At 37.7% G+C, this 21,860-nt stretch overlaps 1 protein-coding gene across 1 annotated transcript in view; it reads right to left on the bottom strand.

Moving 5' to 3' along the window:
• man1a1 (mannosidase, alpha, class 1A, member 1) overlaps window positions 1–21,860 on the bottom strand; it is a 119,363-nt gene that overhangs the window by 8,961 nt on the left and 88,542 nt on the right. Inside the window, exons 5-8 of the mRNA XM_015004389.2 lie at window positions 20,341–20,435; window positions 6,732–6,855; window positions 6,566–6,659; window positions 2,995–3,110 (exon numbers count right to left, since the gene is read on the bottom strand). Of these exons, the coding sequence (XP_014859875.2) occupies window positions 2,995–3,110; window positions 6,566–6,659; window positions 6,732–6,855; window positions 20,341–20,435 (429 nt within the window). The remainder of the gene's footprint in view (window positions 1–2,994; window positions 3,111–6,565; window positions 6,660–6,731; window positions 6,856–20,340; window positions 20,436–21,860) is intronic.

Here is a 21,860-nt window from a genome sequence, read left to right as displayed (position 1 = left end):
ACCGTGCTTACTGGCGCCATGTTTTTCCCCATCGCGTTAATTTTCTCAGTTGTCCGCCCTGCCTTTCTATCAAACCCTCACCTTCGTAGCACATCGGTAATATTTGGTTGAGAAGTCGACGCTGCTCCACCACACAGTAATGTTAAGGTGAAACTTCGTCTATATTTCAAAACAGAACACAATAAAGTAGACTTTTAATCCCACAAAGGACTCTGTTTCTCTTTCCCGCTACGCCATTTTTGTTTCTCTGCATCAACGGCTTCTCTTAAGAATGACCAGCGGCGCCCTCTGTTGCTACAGCTTAATCTGATCTGCAGGGGGCCACACAGGTAAACTCATTGCAAGATTAAATAGAACCAATAAAAGTGGACTTGTTGTTGATTTTTATATTAAACGAATTTCACTTTTACAAAATATATTATGAATAATCTCAGTTTTTAAGAAAGGTATCTGCAATTTCAACAATAAATTAAGCATTTATTTAAGTGCATTATGCATAAGAACTGATCTCAGTGATTGTACAATGTTGCAAAACATTTATTCACAGTTTTTGGAACTTAAAAACACTGTCCTGCATCACAAAATACAACAGACAAAAATTAAGAAAAGATTTAAAATCAATTTTCAACATCTGGGAAGCAATTTGAACAAATTATCTGGCTTCACACATTTGAAATTTTAAGTGTCAGCTGTTTTAAACAGACATTTGATTAAGAACATTTGTTGATGCATAAAATGCATACATATAGAAAAACTTGCATACATAACATGTATGTATGTTAGCATGCACGAGAAATATGAGGTTGCCAGGGCCAAATAAAAAGCTGGTAAAGCATAGAATCGAACTTGTTTACAGAACCTGAAGCTCAGTGCTGCCATCTGCTGTTAGTTCTGCTGCAGTGTTGCATCATGTTGTGTGCTCTGAATAAAACACAGCGCCCCTCGTGGACAGTATAGGAACTGCAGATTTTCAATTAAACGAAGTATATGTTTTTTCATGAATAATGATAATGCATTTAGCCCCCGGGCCGGACTAAATCGTTCGGCGGGCCGGTTCCGGCCCACACGTTTGACACCCCTGGTCTAAGCTGACTTTACAAGTTAATCGTTGCACTTTTGATTAGTTTTAATCTAAAAAACAATTGCTCGACAATTTATTATGAATTGATTACTTTTTTGGATCACTAGTCAATAATCCTCCCAGATTTATAGTTATTGTCAATATTTTTGCTCTTGAACGCACCACAGTGAGACAGAAGGACATCCAGCAGCTTTCTCCAGCTGAGACCCGTCGCTTGTCACCACAACTTAACTCGATGATATATTATAATGGAGGAAATAAATAATCCTCTGGGATCAGGAGGATTTTTTCCCTTCCTGCAGATCATCTGTTCAGCATCTTCGACTCTGTGTGAGCCGCTTCGTGAGGTTATTTAAATAACCGGACTTTTGTAATGTCTGCAGATGAAAGTAAATACCGCAGCATGACTGCTTTTTATTACCCACAGCTGACCTTGCTGTTGTTGTCCGCCATTATCCAGCATCATCTATAATGACTCAGAGGCTGCATGAGGGATTTAAACCCTGTGGAGTAAACGGCAACACTTCACCAGCTGTAAACAAACACCATGCTGTCTGCTTAGAGGGAACAAGTGGAAATTAGACGTCCACTCGCTGTGAGGTTTATGTAATACCACCAGGTTCTAAAAGTTTCATTTGGTTGGACCACATTCTGGGGATATATCGTCTCTAATTTCAGCTAAAGAACATTCACCACTATAGTTTTTAGTTGATTTCCCTATTTCTTTTGTCTTTTTGCTCCAAAAAGAAACGTTACTATAGTAGATCTTAAAATTAAGTTAACATCTGCTTAAAACTGTCTATTTCAATAGTTTGAACACCAAATATACCTTAATATGTATTAATACACATTATATTGCTTTCGACTCATCACTGGAGCATTGACCAACATATTTGACATCTATTGATGATTTTTATGGCGGCACTTGACAAAATAGGATGTCAGCTGGTGACTGTATGTTGTTTTGATGACTTATTTTAGTGTTTTTATGATGTAAAGCACTTTTAACTGCCTTCTTGCTGAAATGTGCTATACAAATAAAATTGATTGGATCTATGTTTCCATTTGTCAGGTCCAACTCTCATGCGGAAAGAAGAAAGGAAGAAAAAAAAGTGAATTAGACGTGTCCATCTACTGGTTTGGAGCGAAACAACTGGGCTACGCAAAGTTTAATTTTCGTCAGATGTTGACTCTAAGCATGGCAGTAAAAAAGCAAGAAGTAGATGTTGCAAACTACTAACTGCAGTGAAGCCTAGCAACCTCAGTGGAGTTCCGACCGTTACCTAGCAACCCAAGCAAAGCTCCAGCAAGTTTGGTCAGCTGGTTCCCCCCTGTATGAGATGTACAATGGCTGCTGGAAAAGACAAGTGTTTTGCTGTTGACTTACCATCCAGAAACCATTTGTTGGCTCCACTTCTGCTTTTAAAAGATGTACGGTTGTATAATTGCACATTTGTTTGCAGCGAGTGTAAACATTGACTTGAGGGGGCGTGGCAAGCAGCGGCTTATTTGGATTTAAAGTGACAGGAGGCCCTAAAACAGCTGAAAATTGGACTGAAATTTGATTATCTAACAATGATTTTGAGCTAAAAATATAACAAACATGTTTTGTATCACGCATAGAGCTAACGTAACCTGTTCAAGGAAGCATAATAACTAAAGCAGGAGATCAGAAAAATCACCTTCCATTAAGTTTGACATCTTAAAGTGAAGCCAAAGTTGTGGATAAAGACATATTTAGTATTTCTGACCAACCTCTGAAGCTTTATTTAAGTCCCTGCCCTTTATTTAACTTGAGCAGTTAATCCAATAAAGACCCTCCCAGCATGTGTGTGTGCGTGTGTGTGTGTGCGTGTGTGCGTGTGTGTGTGTGTGTGCGTGTGCGTGTGTGTGTGTGTGTGTGTGCGCCTCACCTGCAGGGCATCGTAGTACATCTTCTTCCCTTCCTCGTCGGTCTTGTCGGACATAAGCCAGGCCTTGAGCAGATACTCATAGAAGCTGTCGCCGAGGCCACCCACAGACACGTGATCTGCAGCAAAGATTAGCGGAGGAACATGAATCAGCGCCGCGTGGCTCCGGCGAGGCCGCTGCACAAACACCGCGACATTATTCTGGTGGCAGGCTGATCGAGTAGTTTCTAGTTTTTGTCCCGCTGATAGTCGGCGAAGGCTCATCCATATGCATGCGTCATTAACGCAGTCCGGCCGCGTAGTGAAGCGCAGAGATTAAATGTCAGCTATGATCATCTTGAGGCAAAAAGAGAGGATGATGATGATGATGATGAGGGTTTGGTTTAAAGAAGGGAAACATTTAAAAATAAAGAATCAGCGACGAACAGAAACCTAGAATAATATTTATACACTATAAAAACACAAAATCAGTCGTTTTGGTTTAGTTTTTAATGTAAATATCTAAGTACACTTGAAATAAGAAAACTAACTTGAAAGTAACTATTCAGCAAGAAACAGGAGCTTATTTAAAGTAAATAATTATATTGATGAAAAGGTTCAAATTATTTAACTTAAAACACGAGATTTTTCCCAGTTTTTTAAAAATTACAACTTTTTTATGGTAATATTACAACTTTGTTTTCAAAAACTTGCTTTAATTTCAATGATCCCTTCTGTGAGTTGAACAGATTACTAATGCCAGGATACGAGAACTTTTCTGTAATTATGAGAATATAGTCCCAATATTAGCAGAAAACGACTCAATTTTACCAATAAAATGTCCTAAAATAACAAGTCATTTTAACATTGTCAGATTATTTCAACTTTGTCTTACAACTATTCTTGTATACCATTCTTGCATTATTAGGACTTTATTCTCAGAATTAAAAGTAAACATCTTAGCCTTTATATTTCACTATAGAGTTGATCTGAATTCAAAATCCAAATAAAACACATTCATAAAACAAGATGGCCGCCATGGGCGGTTTGGAAACATGAACTAAATCTTAAAAAACCTGATTAAATCGTTTCATTTCTCAACGACTCAAACCTTAAGGTAGAATATAAGAGTTTATAAGCGTCTCTCCTGACAAAATTCATATCTTACAATTTATGAAGCGAACCCAGCCGCCATCATATACCTGAATAAACGACTTTTATGCATTCATTCCTCTATGTTATCTAAACAGCAATTCTACTTTTATGCGTCACTTAATGAAATACTTGCCAGAAAACACCGTAATCAGCTTCGTGTCACATAAATATGAACAATTATAACTGCTCATGTGTTTAAATGGTTGTTTTACTGAGCATTTCAGAGCAGTCTGCAGGAACAGATCCATATTTATCCGACTCAGACAGTTGCAGGCCTTTCGTAAAAAGCTGTGCAGTAAAACTATACCTGACAGCGCTTCAATAAAAGCTGAGAGCATATCAGCGGGTATAAAAACAAAATAATAAAACCAGGAGAAAGGATTTTTACTTTAATGTCACATTCTTTTTAGGTGAAAAGCACAAATTTCTCTTTTTTTTGTTTTACAGAGGACAGTAAAAGTTAACAACAAAGTGATGTGAATAACAGGTGAAACTGGATCAAGAATGTAGAAGTTTTTATGGCTGTTAAACGTAAAACACTAAAAAGCAGAAGGTGGGTTCAATTTGAGCTTGTCTGAAAGGATCTTTTCACCACTTTATCTTCAGATGTGAGGCTGCTGCAGTTTCTGAATAATTCTTTAATAATTATTTTTATTAAGGTTTTGTAGATCAGTAGATTTAGTTCAGTTGCTTTCAGGTGTCAACAGATAAATAATGTTTTAATCAGAGTTGGGTAGAAATCAGTTGCATTTATTCAAATACAAAGAAACCTTTTAGAAAACATTTAGTTTTAGGAGTATTTTTACATTTTATTTTGAAGTATTTTTACTCACCGAGTGGAAAACAAACATGTTTCAACCACAAACTCAAACCTGCAGATTTTGTTAGTTTTTTATTGAAATAAACTGATTTAGAAACATTTTATTTTGCCTGATTTTGTGATTTCTTGTTAGTTTTATGAATTACCATTTTGGTTCTTAAAATACCAAAACTTCCACTTAACTTTATACTCTGGTCCATCTGGTTATGTAATTTTTAAATATTAAATGATTTGATAAGTTACTCAGTACTTCAGTAAACTTTTAAAAAACATTTTTACACTTATTTGAGAAAAATATGTTGCAGTTGTATAATTTCTGCCCTCCTGTGGTTTTAATTATGTTTCATTACATTCTGAAGCCTGATTTTAATACATTACTAGATATTGCAGTGTCTAGTCAAAGTCTGGACTAAAATGTAATTAAGATGTTTCATTCAGGGCTGAATAAAACAAATTCTGCAAACAGGAGTCGGTCCAAATTCCCCCACAGATCAACTCTTTCCTTTAATAAGAGAAGTAATTGTTTAAAAACTGTATTTTTTATTTATCCAGGCTAAATATGACTGATAGGAAAGTTTCTTGGATATATAAAACATCCCAGCTTTTATCTTCGCTCTGTTATTCTTTGTTCTCTGCTCGTCCTTCACGTCCGACGCCTCCATCATCATCATCATTACCTGTTTAGCTCCGTGGTTTTAAGAGTCGGCTAATGGGTTTAAAATTACATCCTATCAGGAACATAAAAGCATCTGAACGGACCGAGAATGAAAATACTTGACGGGTGAAGAGTGGGCAACCAGCCCGTGAAGTCATCCAACAAGGTTCAAACGGCAGCTTCAGGAAATGGAGCATGACTTTATCTGATGCTAGTAAACATTAGCATGCTTTTCAGCACATGTAGCAATGACTTTTTTTTTCATTCATAAATTTTGTCAAAGTTCAAGAAGAAAATGAAACATTTTTCTTTAATTTTCCTGTTGAAAATGTTTGTTCCTACAGGAATCTCTCTTCTTCTGCTAATTCTAGTTGGTGACAAAACATTAACATCCAAAAAAGATTATAATTTAATATTACAATTGTGAATAATCTCAGTCTGATCCAGACAGTTAAATGATTACAGCAGGAGAATAAAAGTACATCAACTCTCCTGATTTAAATCTGTACAATTACAGTGAAAGACGAACATAAAGCGCTGCAGAACAGCAGCAATTTGCATGAATTAGTTCAAACCTGGGCGACGTTCATAATGTAATAAATTCAGATTTCTATTGTTGGTTTACATAATGAATTCAGACAGTGTCTTATATGGTAACTACAGCCTTTCTTCTATATGGGAAGCTGTAAGTTTTGCATAGTTTTCTGTTCGTAGGAGTTTAAAGATGTGCTTTAAAATGTGTCAAGAACAATAAAAGTTTAATAATATCAAATTAATGTCCTAAAAGCCCCAGAGAGATGCTTAAATTAATTAACTGGAGCTGTTCTGTTTTGGCAAATACCTTTTAGTTTAAATGAGTAGCGCTTGAATTTATTGTCACGTTTATTGAAACTTTAAATCGTAACCACATGCTTCTCACAGCCACCGTTAAGGTTCTGATGTAAACAGATAACAGAGGTACTTACGTTGGCCCCACTGGCCGCTGTTCGGGTTCAGGTAGTTCGGATAAAGTCCCTGAGGTTTGTCCAAACGGTTCAGCACTTTCCTGATGTTCATTACCTGCAGGTACAGAAGTCACGTTTCAGTAAAACGGTTGTTTTGAACAGATTTCCATGGTTTTGCTTTGGTTACCTTTTGAGCAAACTCTGGGTTTCCGGAGAGTTTGCTGAGGTGCATGAACTCCAGATGGAGGGTGCCGTACTCTGCCAGGATGCTGCTGCCGCCTGAAGCCCAGGGCCAGTTCCTCCCCACACCACTGGACACAAAGAGGGGGACGGTTAGAGACGGAGGGACGGAGAGAGACGGAGGGACGGAGAGAGACGGAGGGACGGAGAGAGACGGAGGGACGGTTAGAGACGGAGGGACGGAGAGAGACGGAGGGACGGAGAGACAGAGGGACGGTTAGAGACGGAGGGACGGAGAGAGACGGAGGGACGGAGAGAGACGGAGGGACGGTTAGAGACGGAGGGACGGAGAGAGACGGAGGGACGGTTAGAGACGGAGGGACGGAGAGACGGTTAGAGACGGAGGGACGGAGAGACGGAGGGACGGTTAGAGACGGAGGGACGGAGAGAGGGATGAGTGGATAGATGAGTGGAGGAATAAATTATGGATAAATGATGGATGGATGAATCACTATGGATGGATGGTTGGTTGGATGAATGGATGGATAAATGTATTTATGGTTGAATTGGCGGTGGGATGAATGGATGGGTGGATTGTTAGTTGATGGATCGAATGGATGAATCGGTGAACAGATGAATGTTTAGAGGCATTATTGTATGGATTATTATCATTATTCTATGGAGTTAAACAGATGGATCAATAGTGGAAAGTCTGATTTCAAACTAATGGAAACAGAAATTTCTTCCATGTTTCACTTTCCTAAAAACAATTCAAACTATTTTCCAGACTTCCAGTTTCTCTAGGAAGTGTCATAAAAAACCAAAGTTGCATTAATGTGACAAAGAGACGATGAGGAGATGAAACGGTGAACCAGGAGTTAAAGGTCAAATAAAACATGGAGGCATTTATCAGCTGGATCCTGGAGGGGAGCATTAAACCAGCAGCCGTTTAAAACTGAGCAGCTCCTTTCATCCAGGAGTCGTCTTCGCACTACATTTGGATTCTTCTTCTTTTGTTTTTCGATTTTAAACAGATTCCTAAAACAAACCAGGAAGCAGGCAGATCGACATCACAAAAAGCTGCATATTTTTCCTTTCTGGAGAGCAACCTGCTTCCTTGACAAGTACAAAAGACTCTGCAACACAGTGTCTGCAAGATCATTAAAGCCACTGATGAGACAATTTCAGGCCAAGGACTGATGACTCTGATGGCAATGCCTCAAGTGAGTACTCATGAATACATATTGGCTATTTACTTCACTGTCACTGCAACACGAAGCGCACAAAACAACCGCCGCATTCAGGGAAGAGATCCAGCAAATGAGAGGAAGAAGAAGAAGAAGAGATCTGTGAATTGGGAGAAGAGCCACACTCGCACAGATCTCTTTAAGGACGTGGATGAACATACTAATTATCCCCCCTTTCAAAGTCATCATGCTGCACAAGGCGTAATTTGTTTCCCATTACACCCTGGATTTAATCAAGTCAGCCAAACAGAGGGAGGGCCAGGGGAGCAGCAGGCAGAGAGACGCGCCGGGGTCACCGGTGAGAGACGGGCCGTCAGCGGAGACCCGGTTCACCGATGAGTCAGTCTGAAGACACGTTTAACCCCTTCAGGCCCGAATCCACTGGAATGGATGGCTACAGCCCTTTCTTCTGGGTTATAGTACCGTTATCAGTTAATACTGCTATCATTAGTTTTTCCTCAATTTTTTATATTAGACAGATCCGGTTGTTATTTACTATCATCATCATTAATATTATTATGTACCTGTAGATTTTCTAGTCTTGTCATGAGTTAGTTTGAACCATTTTGTTTGTGTAATATAATTTATTTCTCTTACATTAAACAGGCACATGAATGTTAGAACATGGTTTTAATTACAGATTTTGGTTAATTATTGAATTGGTAAGTGATACATTTCATTAAATTGAGGGAAGTGTCCACTTCTTCCTGCTCATTGTCAAACATAAAAGTAATGGTAAGTAATTATTTTGTCCTGCTGATTGTTTTCTGTCTATAAATCCAGTTTGAAATAAATAAATTAAATATGGCTGATCATGTAAATTTAAGAGGGAACCTAAAAAGATCTTTAACTGAATGAATTAATACTGGACTGAAGGAATTGCCAAATTTAAATTCAAAGTTTTAAATTCTTCCTTTCATTTATCTTGGTTTTTAATTTAGTTTTGATATTGCTGAAATAGTTTGTCTTTTCGTAATGTTTGTTGGACGTTGAAGAGGTCGATTTAAATGTTGTGTTTAATTTAATTTTGTCTGTGTTTTATACCATTAGATCTTTTTTGTAATGTTTGGCATCTATCATGGTAGAGAATAACGGGGATCCTTAAACAAATAAATAAATGTAGGGACTTTGTAATGTGAATGATTCTTATTACCAAGTATTTTCCTTTTGACCACTGACATGGACAGATGGATGGATTTATGAATTGCTTAATGGATAGATGGATGAATTGGTCTCTTGATGTATTGATCAGTGGATGGACAATCACTGTGATGATGGACCAACGGGTACAAAGTTTAGACGAGTCAAAAACCTAAACTTTATCTTCCTCATTTCTGCTCCACTTTGGACCAAATGAACCAGTTTAAAAACATTAAACCAGTTTCTTTGTTTCCAGTCCCATTTGCTCCTGTTCTGGGACTGGAAAATGGCAATAATCCATCGTAATACCGAACAATGGAGCTTCGTCTGGCCCACCTGGGTCCACTGTTGTGTTTGACTAGTGAGGCACATGGCCCACTGACCCAGTTAGCAAAGCTCCTTTAACAGCTCCAGAGTGGGGAGACACTTATTAAAGTAAATTATTTGGTTAATGTCCTGTTGCATTGCTGGGAGTGGAGCGATCTTATTCAAATAATACAATGTTTAAATGGATGAAGTGCACACATGGCTTTGATTTCAGCTTTTTATGGATCATCAGAGAACTAAATAAATCAAAACAAACTTCACCTGCAGCTTCTTTTATGCCTCTTTGCATTTAACTATTAGTAAAAGCCTGGAGATGCTGAATAGAGCTGTTGCAGTGGAGTCTTTATTTTTTTTAAATGCACCAAGATGAGATTTTACTCACTCCTTCTCTTTGAGGCGCACGGGAAATGTTTATGAAACGTTACGGTGACCCAGAGCTGCAGCTTTATCAGGAGATTATGAAAAGACCTTCACTAATGCACCAAGGCTGATACGCAACTTTCATTATGAATCCAGAGATCAACATAAATTATCCAACTCTGATTGAAGCGATATGATGCTGTTTGTTTGAAATGGTATGGATTTATCTGCTTGTCCCACATTTTGGGTAAACATTGTTTATCTGTTATGTATTTGCAGACCCAGAGGGGTCAAGGTCTTGATGAATAACACACTGATGCTGCTGCTGCTGCTGTGACTTAAATTAGGTTCCACTAGAGGACACGAGTTGCTCCTGGTGAGGTTTCATTTCATTCAAACCAGCTGAAAATCACAAAATCATGAGTTTCAGAGCGTTCTGCCGAGAACAACTGGTATTTAAAGAATGACTTTCAAATATGGGTGGGGATTAAAACTTGATTTTTAATCAAGTTTTAATCAAAACTTGATTTTTAATTAAGTTTTGAATCACAACAATTGTTCATAATGATTTCTTAATGTAATGGTGTTCAAAGTATCCTTTTGATTTACTTAAATCGTCTTTGAGCTAAACGATTAATCGAAATCATGGTGATTAATCGATAATTGAAATAATTCTCAACTAACTTAGTAATCGATTAATTGTTAACTGGAGTATATAGACTCACAAGAAGGCCAATTGAAGTAATAAGTCAAAACTTTACTAATACATTTTCATTTAATATAAAAATACTTTTGTCTGCAATTTTTTTTTAGCCAAAGCTCCTCAACAAGCGAAGTTTTAGCTTCATCCGGTTCAGATTTACTAAAGGAATGCCATGTTGTTGCATTTTAGGCAATGAAATGGGTTCTTATTTACATAAGGAATTTGTTTATTTGCATCTTTTACATAAGTGTAAAAAAATGCTTAAGTTGGTAAATGAAAAATCTGTACAATGTGCTAATTTTTGTTTCAGATAAATTGCTAAAATAATTGTTAGCTTCAGCCCTAGATAGAATATGCATTAAAATGTCACATTTATAAAAATTTTAATAATTCATGGCCTTTTTTTAGAGTTTGTATACTCTAACAATTAAATGATTAAATTAGTTGACGATAATTTCAATAATCGATTAATCACGATTAATCGTTTCAGTCCTAATGTGAATCGATTTTCAGGCACACTCCTACTTTCCAACTTCATATATTAATAATCAAGTTTCCCTTCCAGGGTCATGAATTAATCAAGAAACATTAGAAGTGCACTTTGTAGCTGGAGAAAAAAAAAAAATTTTTTTCACACTTTCACTGTCCTCAGCCTCAACAGGAAGCCTCGACTTCTCTTTTTCCACCTCATTTTCTTTGCTCCCGCCTCAAAATCTATTGCACCTCTCCTCCTGGAGCCGTGAGGAAAATGTGGATTGCGATAATGTCAGAGTTTGGGTGGCTTAATTAGAGACCTTTAATCACGGCTGCCTCAGACCGCCGCAGGTTGCTGCCGAGGAGAGCGGCTCCGAGACTTACAGCGAACGCTTGGGCAACTTGTTCCCTCGGACAAATTTGTGTAACTTGAAAGCCAAGAAATTATTTTATGGTTAGATAAAAAGATTAGGGTGGTGATATGGTGCTACGACTTCTGTCTGACCACCTTGTATGTGCTCAGTACTTGGAGGATTTGGGCTTTTATTGATTCTATATCAATCAGAATCAACAAAATTTTTGACAAAAAGTCAACAAAAATAATGTAAATGAAATAAAAATACAGGACATAAGTGATTGCTTAAATATTCAGCACCTTGATTGTCCAGAAAATGTCCAGAAATGTCCTCAGAACCACATCAACTAGGACTGGGTGATAAATTGATTCAAATTTTGGGTTTTTGAAGATTTAATTTGTGGCAATCTGGATTTTTTGGGCAACGATTCAATTACCAGAATAAAGTCACAATATTACAAAAACTCCAACACAAAAATGAACAAAAAATCTAAATGAGGACTGTTTAGTATCTTGTGAAGTTATACTTTGCTATAACATTTACATATAATACTTCATGTTTAATAGAAAAACTTAAATTATTAAAATCGATAGTTATTGAAGCAATAAAGTTTTTTTTTCTCAGTAAAAACTTTTTTGTTGTAATTTTCAGATGTTTTTCTGGTAAAATTGCATAATTTTTATGCTGATATTATGATTATATTTTTGTAATTACGCTAAAATCTTTGTAGCCTGGCCTTAATAGTTTAATGTACAACTCACAGAAGGAAGGGCTGGAATATTGGAAATGAGAGATTTTAATTTTAAGTCATATCGCCCATCTATAATAACCAGAAAAAGTCTCCGGTCTAAAAATGGCCGCTACATGCTAAGCTAATGAAGCTATAAATTAGCATTTTAAACAGCTGCTTTTGTTTAAATCAAATGTCTGAATCTGTAAAAATCTGATGGGATATTCTGTGAAATGTTTCAATTGAAGTTGGAAACCAATCATGTAACGTCGTCCTACGCTTCGTCCTGATCCCCACACATGAACACATCTCAGCTAAAACACTAAATACCAACTCAGATAAACAGTTCTCACAGTTATCTGCCTCTGCTCAGCCAAACTGCATGAATTAACAACTTCATTTTCCTCTAACACCAAGAAGAAAATGCTCCATTACAGCGTGGGCCAACATGAGGTCAGCTGGAAAGAAAACATCTCTCAGCTGCCAAACACATCCATTCCCATCCAGACGTATTAATCACAGATGCAAATTTGCCCCAAAATGGGATAAAAACACAGAGGGAAAGAGACGGTTCAACTCTTCCATTGTTATCAAAAACATGATTGGTTTTTTGCTCCAGTTCTGTGCCGAAGTTGACTTTTCTCCATAAATTACTGCCATTTGTGACAGCTGCTGATGCAAGAACAATATCAGAGAAAAGAAACAGTCATGTAAGATATTCTGGACCTAAACAAGGTGAATGCTTCCACATTTTACTACAAATTAACTTCATTTGATGTTCAAAACTTATGCAAGATAATGCATAACTGCAAGGTGGAAGAAAAATAATTTTTACGGACAAATCTGAAATCGTAGCGTCTCTTAATAAATAAAATGTGGCATAATACTAACACCTTCATTGTAACATTGTGGTGGCAGCATCATGATGTGGGGTTCTCTCATGTTCCCTCATTCCAAAATCTACACTATACTATCAAATGTACTGGCACACTTCCTCTAATTCATTAACAATGGAGCTAATTTTTCATGTAGCGCTTTAGCTAATTTTTTTTTTGCTAACATTTAGCTCACTTAGCTTCCAAGCCGTAATGACGTTTATATTCATGCTCTTACTTTGAAGGAGGTTAAGAGTTTACAGGTAGGTGTGTAAAACCAAAATTTAACTTGAGAAAATAATTGAGAACCACTGCTTCTCAGGATTTAGGATTTAAATCCTAAATCCTAAATCTTTAGGATTTAATTTTTAGTGCAGACTGTGAGCTAAATGTTTGTGTCCAACATTAGTGTCTAACCTCACAAATGGTCAAAAATTGACATAACTACACTTCTACACTTTACAATATACTGTAATGTTTACTTTTAATTGCAAGATTATGCACAATTTTTGTTGTTTTTTTTAATCATATATAAACAAAATACATTTATGATGTGGTTCTAGTAAAATATGTGCAAGAGGCTGCAGATGTTGCCAAAGACATTACTTTTATTCAAGATTTTCTTGTTAAAATCTAATGACTCAAAGAAAAAAAATGCTTTAATATATCTGAATACAATAGGATGGAGGTGTACATATTAGTGTTTGATGCAATCATTGGCTCGGTGTCTGTGGAGAGGACGGAGAAGCTAATTTCAGGTTCCCAACACCTGAACAAAGGCCAACAAAGCCCGCTGCCTTGTATACACACAGAGATACAATAGCCCAGCTCATTAAGACCAGTCAGTATGCAGTGCAGTGAGAGTGATTTGCAAAGGCTTTATCAGTCTGGATGTTAATAAGAAGAGCAGTGGGACATAGTGGCCAGATCTGATAGCAACTGTGGAGCTGCTGTGTGCCTGAAAGACAAAGTGACAGGGGGAAAAAGCTTCTAAAAGGTTTCTGTTCCAGGTTTAAAGTATAAAAAAGCCATGAAACAACAGAGAATGAAGATATTTATAAAGACAAGCAGCTCAATGATGCTGCAGATCTCTAAAATTAGAGTAGCTACCTTAAACTACTACTTAATTAAAAATGTTACTTATAGAAAAATGTTTAATTAAATCTGTTACTTAAAGGGGAGACATCAAGCAAAATTCAGATTTTGCACATTTTTATGCTTCCGTTTAAGTTTTGTACTTGTTCTAAAAACAGGCCAAGCTCTTTAAAAACCCCGCCCAGCCGTTTTTTGGCGTCTGGAAACTGAGCTGTTTCAAAAACATTCTGAATGTAACGTCACAAATCAGTAGGCAGCCGTTGCCTAGCAACCCCAACAGATTTTTTCCAATCACCTAGCAACCCAAGCAGAGCTCTAGCACGTTTAGTCAGCTGGTTTTATTCACTGTACAATGGCTACTGGAAAAGACGAGTGTTCTGATATTCATTCAGAGACATTCTGGCTTTGTGGTCTTGTTGGTTGTGCAGGAGTCTCCACTTCTGCTTTTCAAAGATGTACGGTTTTAATATCTGCTCATCTGTTTGCAGCCATTTTCATGTGTGAATGTTAACTTTGAATTGTAGGACGTGGAGGTCAGCAGCTTATTTGGATTTAAAGTGACAAGAGCTGACAGCTCAACACAAGCAGAAATCTGTCAACAGGTTTTGAATATCCCATAATGCAATGGGATATTACAGCCACTATAGTTAATAAAAAGAAAAAAAAGCAAGAGTAAATTTCTGCAAAAATCTAACATTTTCAGAAATTTTCTAGAAAAACAACATGGAAATTTCTGAGTTTCAAAAGTAAAAAACATTTGACTTTTCAAATAAGAGATTTTCTTGATTTTTCTAGAAAATTTCTGGGATTAATCTCAAAAATTTCAAATTTTTTTAATTTGGAGTTTTTTGGTGGAAATTTAATACTTCTTTTTTTTTTTTTTCTTTTCTGTCTACAACGTCCCTAATATGTCGCTGTGCCATCCGGACCAATCCCAGCCTGTTGCAGGAAGCCTAATTGGCCACTTTTAAGGACTAAAGATTAAACTAAACATGTTTGGGAATTTCTCCACCCTGGCTGCAGCCATCTGGTCTCTCCTGTGAACGCTGTGAGGCTTTCAGCCCTGTCCGTCTGGCTTTAGTGCTTCTAGATCTGCTCTAATGAGCCATGAGATCAACAGGGACAAATCCAGTGGATCTTAGCAGCATTTTCCACTCCGCCAGCAGGAATCAATGAGCTCACATACCGATGAAAGGAGGCGAGGAAGTCGGAGAGAAAAAGAAAGTAAAAGTCTGTTGGATGTGGGAACATGGGGCCAGCTTTATGACCCTTTATGACGTAGCTTTGATTTATCACTCCTCTCCAAGGGGCCAACTAGAACTCGTTTTTGGTGAATCCAGCAGATAAATCAACTGGACACAGAGTTCAGATCTCTAATCTCTAAAAATAACTCCCTAACCTTATTTCTTTACAACTTTTACAACTAATTTAGTGTCCTTTCATAAGACCCAACAGCTGGGACGTTTCGCAGCAACACAACTCAGGTCATCAGATCAGTTTCTTATCTGATTTAAATAAACTCAACATTTAAATTCAGTGAATAATTTAGATATAGAACTAAATGTTTATGGCTTGAAAATGCTGCAGGGAACAAAGTACAGTGGAGAAAAATATAAATACGAAGTATTTTTAAGAAAAAAGCTGGCAACTGCAAACTTTGGCAGAATTGTTTTAGTTTAGCCATGTTGGTCCATTTTTAAGCTCAAATGGCCTATTTAAAGTCACGCCACATTATTACTACTAGTATATTACATGCATGTTCCGACTCAGCTGCACATTTCTCTTAATCCAAAAGCTTTTTTTAGTAACTATACAGTATGTTGTAAACGTGCCCTTACTTTTGATTGTTTTAATTAAATAACAGGTGAAATGACTACAACCGCTAAATTTTGTTTGTTTACATTTTGTGAAGGATGAATTTGCGCTCAGTGTCTTCAGAGGCTTTTGTGTCGTTTCCTTCAGTGATTGTTGCTGCAGCGCCCCCACAGGTGAGGAGGGGAACAGCTTTTTTAACTGGGTTGTTTGGTTTTACACAATGCAGCATGAAAGTGCACCACACCCGCTGAAAAATGTAACAAATGCTGCAATTTTGAACTGAATTTACCAGAATATATATATAAAAAAATGTAGTTAATTCCAGCTAAATAATGACTTGACAACTAGGCTAGTTTGGCAACAGTGAAAGTTTTTTTCACCATAAAAAAAGCAACTTGAGAGTTTTAAAATGCAGGTCACTACTAATAAAACTTCCTCATGTTATCTGCATCTAATATTCATATTTTTTGACGATTTCAAGACATTAAAGTGTGGTAAAAACAAAATGGGAGGAAATCTGTAAGGGGGTGAATACTTCTTCCATGTCTCTGAAGAACAGAGTTGTTACTGTGGAGCTCGACTCTCACGGCACCAATCACAGAGGCAGAGAGAGTCCGCTCAGAGGTGAAACCTGTAATCAGCCGTCTGCAGAGAACATGTAAGATGACAATCACAGGGAATGTTTGATTTCTACGAACAACAAAACCAAGCATTACAGCCGGTAATGCCGGCTCCAGGAGTTAAAATAACAGAGAAAGTTTGAGGTTTGACCTCTGAGTACTGGAGCTGCTGTTCGTCCTCTACAGGACAGAAAGACAAACTTTACTGAAGGATGAAAAAAATAAATCAGGTCAAGAAGAGAAGGAGAGCAAGGACAAAAGGGCGAACCAGAGAAGAAACTAAAACTTGTGCAGGGGGGAATAACTGAAGGTTACACACAAAGTGTTTCACCTTTAAACTATTAATGTGGGTCAGTCTGAGATATGAATAAACACTTTAAATTAAAACAAACCTTCAGCCTAATTATTTAAAAAGTCGCTTTGTCTAGTTTCTAGTGCAAATAACTTACTATACTTGAAATGAGACAAAACTAATTTATTTCAAGTATTTTTTTAATAAGATACAGGAAATTACTTTGAGTAAATAATTCCTTAACACTGGCAAAAAATGCTGGTTCCATTGGCAGATTATTTCACTAATAACAGGGTCAAAAGGTCATGTTATGTTAAATAATCTGCCAATGGAACAAGTACTCAAGTGAAAGTAAAAAGTATTTGGTAAAATGTGCTGAGTAACTGATCAAATTATAATTTCATATTTAAAAATTACATAATCAGAAAATATAAAATTAAGTGGAAATTTTGGTATTTTAAGGACAAAAAGACAATAATTCATAAAAGTAACAAAAAATATATAAAATCACACAAAATAAACTAAACATTTTCTAAATCAGTTTCTTTCAATGAAAAACTGATGAAACTTTAACAAAAAACTGCAGGTGTGTGTCTGTTGAATTTGGGGTTAAAACGTTTGTTCTTCATTCAGTAGGTAGAAAATCCAGAAATTTTACTCAAATAAGAGCAGAAATACTTCATAATAAAATTACTTAAGTAAAAGTAAAAAGTACAGAGTAATAGAAGTACTCCGATACACACACGCACACACACGCACACACACACACACACCTGTAGAAACACACACCTGCAGAGACACACACACACACCTGCAGAGACAAACACACCTGGAGAGATACACACACCTGCAGAAACACACACACACACCTGCAGAGACACACACACCTGTAGAAACACACACACCTGCAGAGACACACACACCTGCAGAGACATACACACCTGCAGAGACACACACACCTGCAGAGACACACACACCTGCAGAAACACACACACGTAGAGACACACACACCTGAAAAGACACACACACCTGCAGAGATACACACACACACGCACACACACACACACACACACCTGCAGATACACACACACACATGCAGAGACACACACACCTGTAGAAACACACACACCTGCAGAGACACACACACCTGCAGAGACATACACACCTGCAGAGACACACACACCTGCAGAGACACACACACCTGCAGAAACACACACACGTAGAGACACACACACCTGAAAAGACACACACACCTGCAGAGATACACACACACACACGCACGCACACACACACACGCACACACACACACACACACACACCTGCAGATACACACACACACATGCAGAGACACACACACACACACCTACAGAGACACACACACACCTGCAGAGACACACACACACCTACAGAGACACACACACACCTACAGAGACACACACACACCTGCAGAGACACACACACACCTACAGAGACACACACACACACACACACACGCACCTGCAAATACACACACACACCTACAGAGACACACACACACACCTGCAGAGACACACACACACACCTGCAGAGACACACACACACCTGCAGAGAGACACACACACCTGCAGAGAGACACACACACACACCTGCAGAGACACACACACACCTACAGAGAGACACACACACACACACACGCACCTGCAAATACACACACACACCTACAGAGACACACACACACCTGCAGAGACACACACACACCTACAGAGACACACACACACACACACACATACACACACACCTGCAGAGACACACACACACATACACACACACACCTGCAAATACACACACAGACCTACAGAGAGACACACACACACCTGCAGAAACACACACACACCTGCAGAGACACACACACACACACACACACACACACACACCTGCAAATACACACACAGACCTACAGAGAGACACACACACACCTGCAGAGATACACACACCTGTAGAAACACACACACACACACACACACCTGCAGAAACACACACACACCTGCAGAGACACACGGCGCCCCCCCAGGGCGTTCCTCTCTCCAGGAAGGAGGACGTGGGGGCGTTGGGGTCCATTCACCCGTTCAGGCACAATGGAAATTAATTTGTTACAGCACATTTATCGTCATGACAACCTGCCTTTTAATTAAAAGCCAACAAACAGCAGAGCGTTGCGTCTTTCTCGACAGAGAAGGAGAAAAAAGGAGGAGTGGGGTCTGCAGGATGAAGAATGACTTCAGTCCAACACGAGAATTTAGTTTGTTTAAAACAAAGTTGTGAAAATTAGATTTTAATTTGTTACTCCTGCTCACCGTTGAAAATTATTCAGAAACTTGAGCAAATTTATGTTTTATATAGAATATTAACATGCTTTAAATCAGGACTTTCCAAACCCACAATCAACTTTCAGAATGTTTTTTTTACTATTCAATAATTATTACAGTAATTTAGGATAGCATTTTAGATGGCGTAAAATATGTTATGGCTTTATTAACAGATTATACAAATACAATCTTCCTTTTCGATTATTAGAAACTATGTAATATTTTACATTAATCACATCAGATTTAATTTTATTTTCACAGTTCTTACATTGTTTTGTTGCAGTGGTGAACTTTTTAGTGTTTTTCTTGTTAGAAACTTTTCCATTTGTTTACTAAGCTAGCTTCAGGAGCGACACAGCTAAATGAATTTGACTGGCAGAAAAATCAACATATAAATCAATTATTTTAACTTAAAAAAAATTTAATGACTGAAAAGCAGAAAAAAAGTATGAAAATTTTACAATAAAAATTGTGGAAATACTTTTTTGTTTTTAATTTTTTTGCATGTTTTTTCTTCATCTCTCCAACGCCCCCTGGTGGCCACTTAGAAATACACTGCTATAGATAATTTTTGAATCCTAAAACTAGTAATTTAAAGTTTTATTTTAGATGCCTATGAAAAGTTACTTCTGTTAAAAAGTGACGACGGGATTTTCCACAAATATCAGAAACAATTTAGTTTCATATTTACTTAAACTCATTTCTTGCTGAAAAGTTACTTGTAAGTTAGTACAATTAAAAACTAAGATATTTGTACTGGAAACTAGTTTGTGTTTTTGCAGTGTGCTACATTTCCAGCTGCTGTATAAGCAAATTCATGTTTGATAAACAGTTTGTAGAGATTGAGGGAAGACTTCTTACGGTTATTCTATTATTTAAGTTCAGAAAAACATGGTGACACCAGTCAGATGGAAACATCCAAGTGATGGAAGACGACCAACAAAACGATCATCCATCTTTATTTGTGGTGTGTGAAACCGGGCGAAGCTGTGTGTCAGCATTTCATGGAGTATTAATAAAACCTCCTTCAGGTTTATAACCTTCAGAGAGCGCTCTGGGAAACAACAACGCGTGCGTGTGTGGCGGGGCGGCGCTGTCATGTTAAACCAAAACATCTCGGTGAGTGAAAGCGGCGAGCCACAGACCACACGGCGCTTTAAAGCAGCAGACCATCAAAACGAAGCGGCTGTGTGCAGCGCCGCCGGAGTGGACCGCCGGGACTGTGTGAGTGTTTTACCTCTTGAGGTTGAGCAGAGCCCAGGGGATGCCTGTGGGCGTTTTGAAGGCTGGCAGCAGCTTTTCACCCAGCTCCACCGCCTTCCTGCGGAACACCTGGGAAAAAACGAAAGCGTTTGATTATCTAAGGGTTGCACAAGGAGACATTTGTATTTTCTCCAGCACAGCTTTAAAAATGACTAAATACAAATGGTAAAGAGGTACAGGAGTTTAGTGAAGGGAAGCTCCATCTTGTTAGCCAGAGAAATAGTTTATGTGTTTTGTTGAGAAAAACCAAGATAAACTCTATAGTGTGTTTGCCTAGAAAGAGCGGTTCGTTTTAGAGGTGTGAATGCTAATCGAACCAGAAATGGAAACTCTGCTCCGCCTGAAAACCTCAATCAGCTTGTGAGAGCACCAAGCGGACTGGAGACCACTCCCAAAACAGGAAGTGGACTACACCACACGGCATTCTGGGTAAATACAACCAAACAAACATGCTGGCGAAACAAAATGGCTTGAAGATTTTACCAGTGACAGAAGAGAAATACTACAAACATTATTCCAATTTTGTTTTCATTTTATGAAGAAGGAAGTTGCACTCAGTGTCTTCTTCAGAGGTTTTCATGTTTCCTTCAGTGGTTCTTGATGCAGCGCCCCCACAGGCAACAAGGGGAACAGGTTTTCCAAAAGGTTTGGTTCGTTTGAGACAGCGGAGTGTGAAAGCAAACCAGGTGAAAACGTAGCAAATGTCGCATTTTTGGTCTCCAGTTGAACTGAGTTTATCGGACTAACGGGTGCGAAAACACCTTGAGGCAAAAAGTTGTTGATGAAAGAAAAAAATATCCAAGGAGGAAAAACGTTATGCTAAAAATCTCAGAAATCTTGAGTTTAACATTCCATTTTTACAAGAAAAAAACTGCAGATATTCTGTTGAAAAGTCATAAGTTAAAACTTAGAGGACTTTTGTGTCAAAATTCTGAGGATTTTTTTCTTACCGTAAAATTATAATAATAAAAAAAAAAAATTAAAACAGAGAAAATCCAAGTTTCTCTAAACTTCAATATATTCTTTTAGGTAAAAGAAAAACAACAAATAAGAATTTCAGCAGCTACTTTATATCTCACCTGAAAGACTTTGACTCCTTTCTGTTATTTCTTTATCTTTTTGTTGTTTCTTTTTGAATGAGACGTCCCATGATGCAGTTTTTAGATGCACTGGTATCACTCTGCACAGTTTTGAAGCCATAATGTTAAATTTTCATGCGGAGTAACCTTCGGCTCCGATTCAGAGCCGACTGCAGGGACGCTGTGCTGCTTTAAATAACTTCATGAATATTAAACAAATGAAAAGGAGACCAAATACACCTGGATCTGCACAAAACTGGGTGATGATGTCCTACTAAAGTGAACATGTTCATAATCAGCTGGACTCTTTTCTACACTAAACATCGATCCTGATCTGGTTTTAAATGATTACTGTCTTGTAGACTTTCACAATTCTGTAAATTCATAATATGTACAGAAGAATAAAACAGTTTCT

This window comes from Poecilia mexicana, unplaced genomic scaffold, assembly GCF_051168715.1.
Source record: "Poecilia mexicana isolate PSO_F unplaced genomic scaffold, ASM5116871v1 scaffold_21, whole genome shotgun sequence".
Taxonomy (NCBI): domain Eukaryota; kingdom Metazoa; phylum Chordata; class Actinopteri; order Cyprinodontiformes; family Poeciliidae; genus Poecilia; species Poecilia mexicana.
This window is presented reverse-complemented; position numbering and strand designations above follow the sequence as displayed.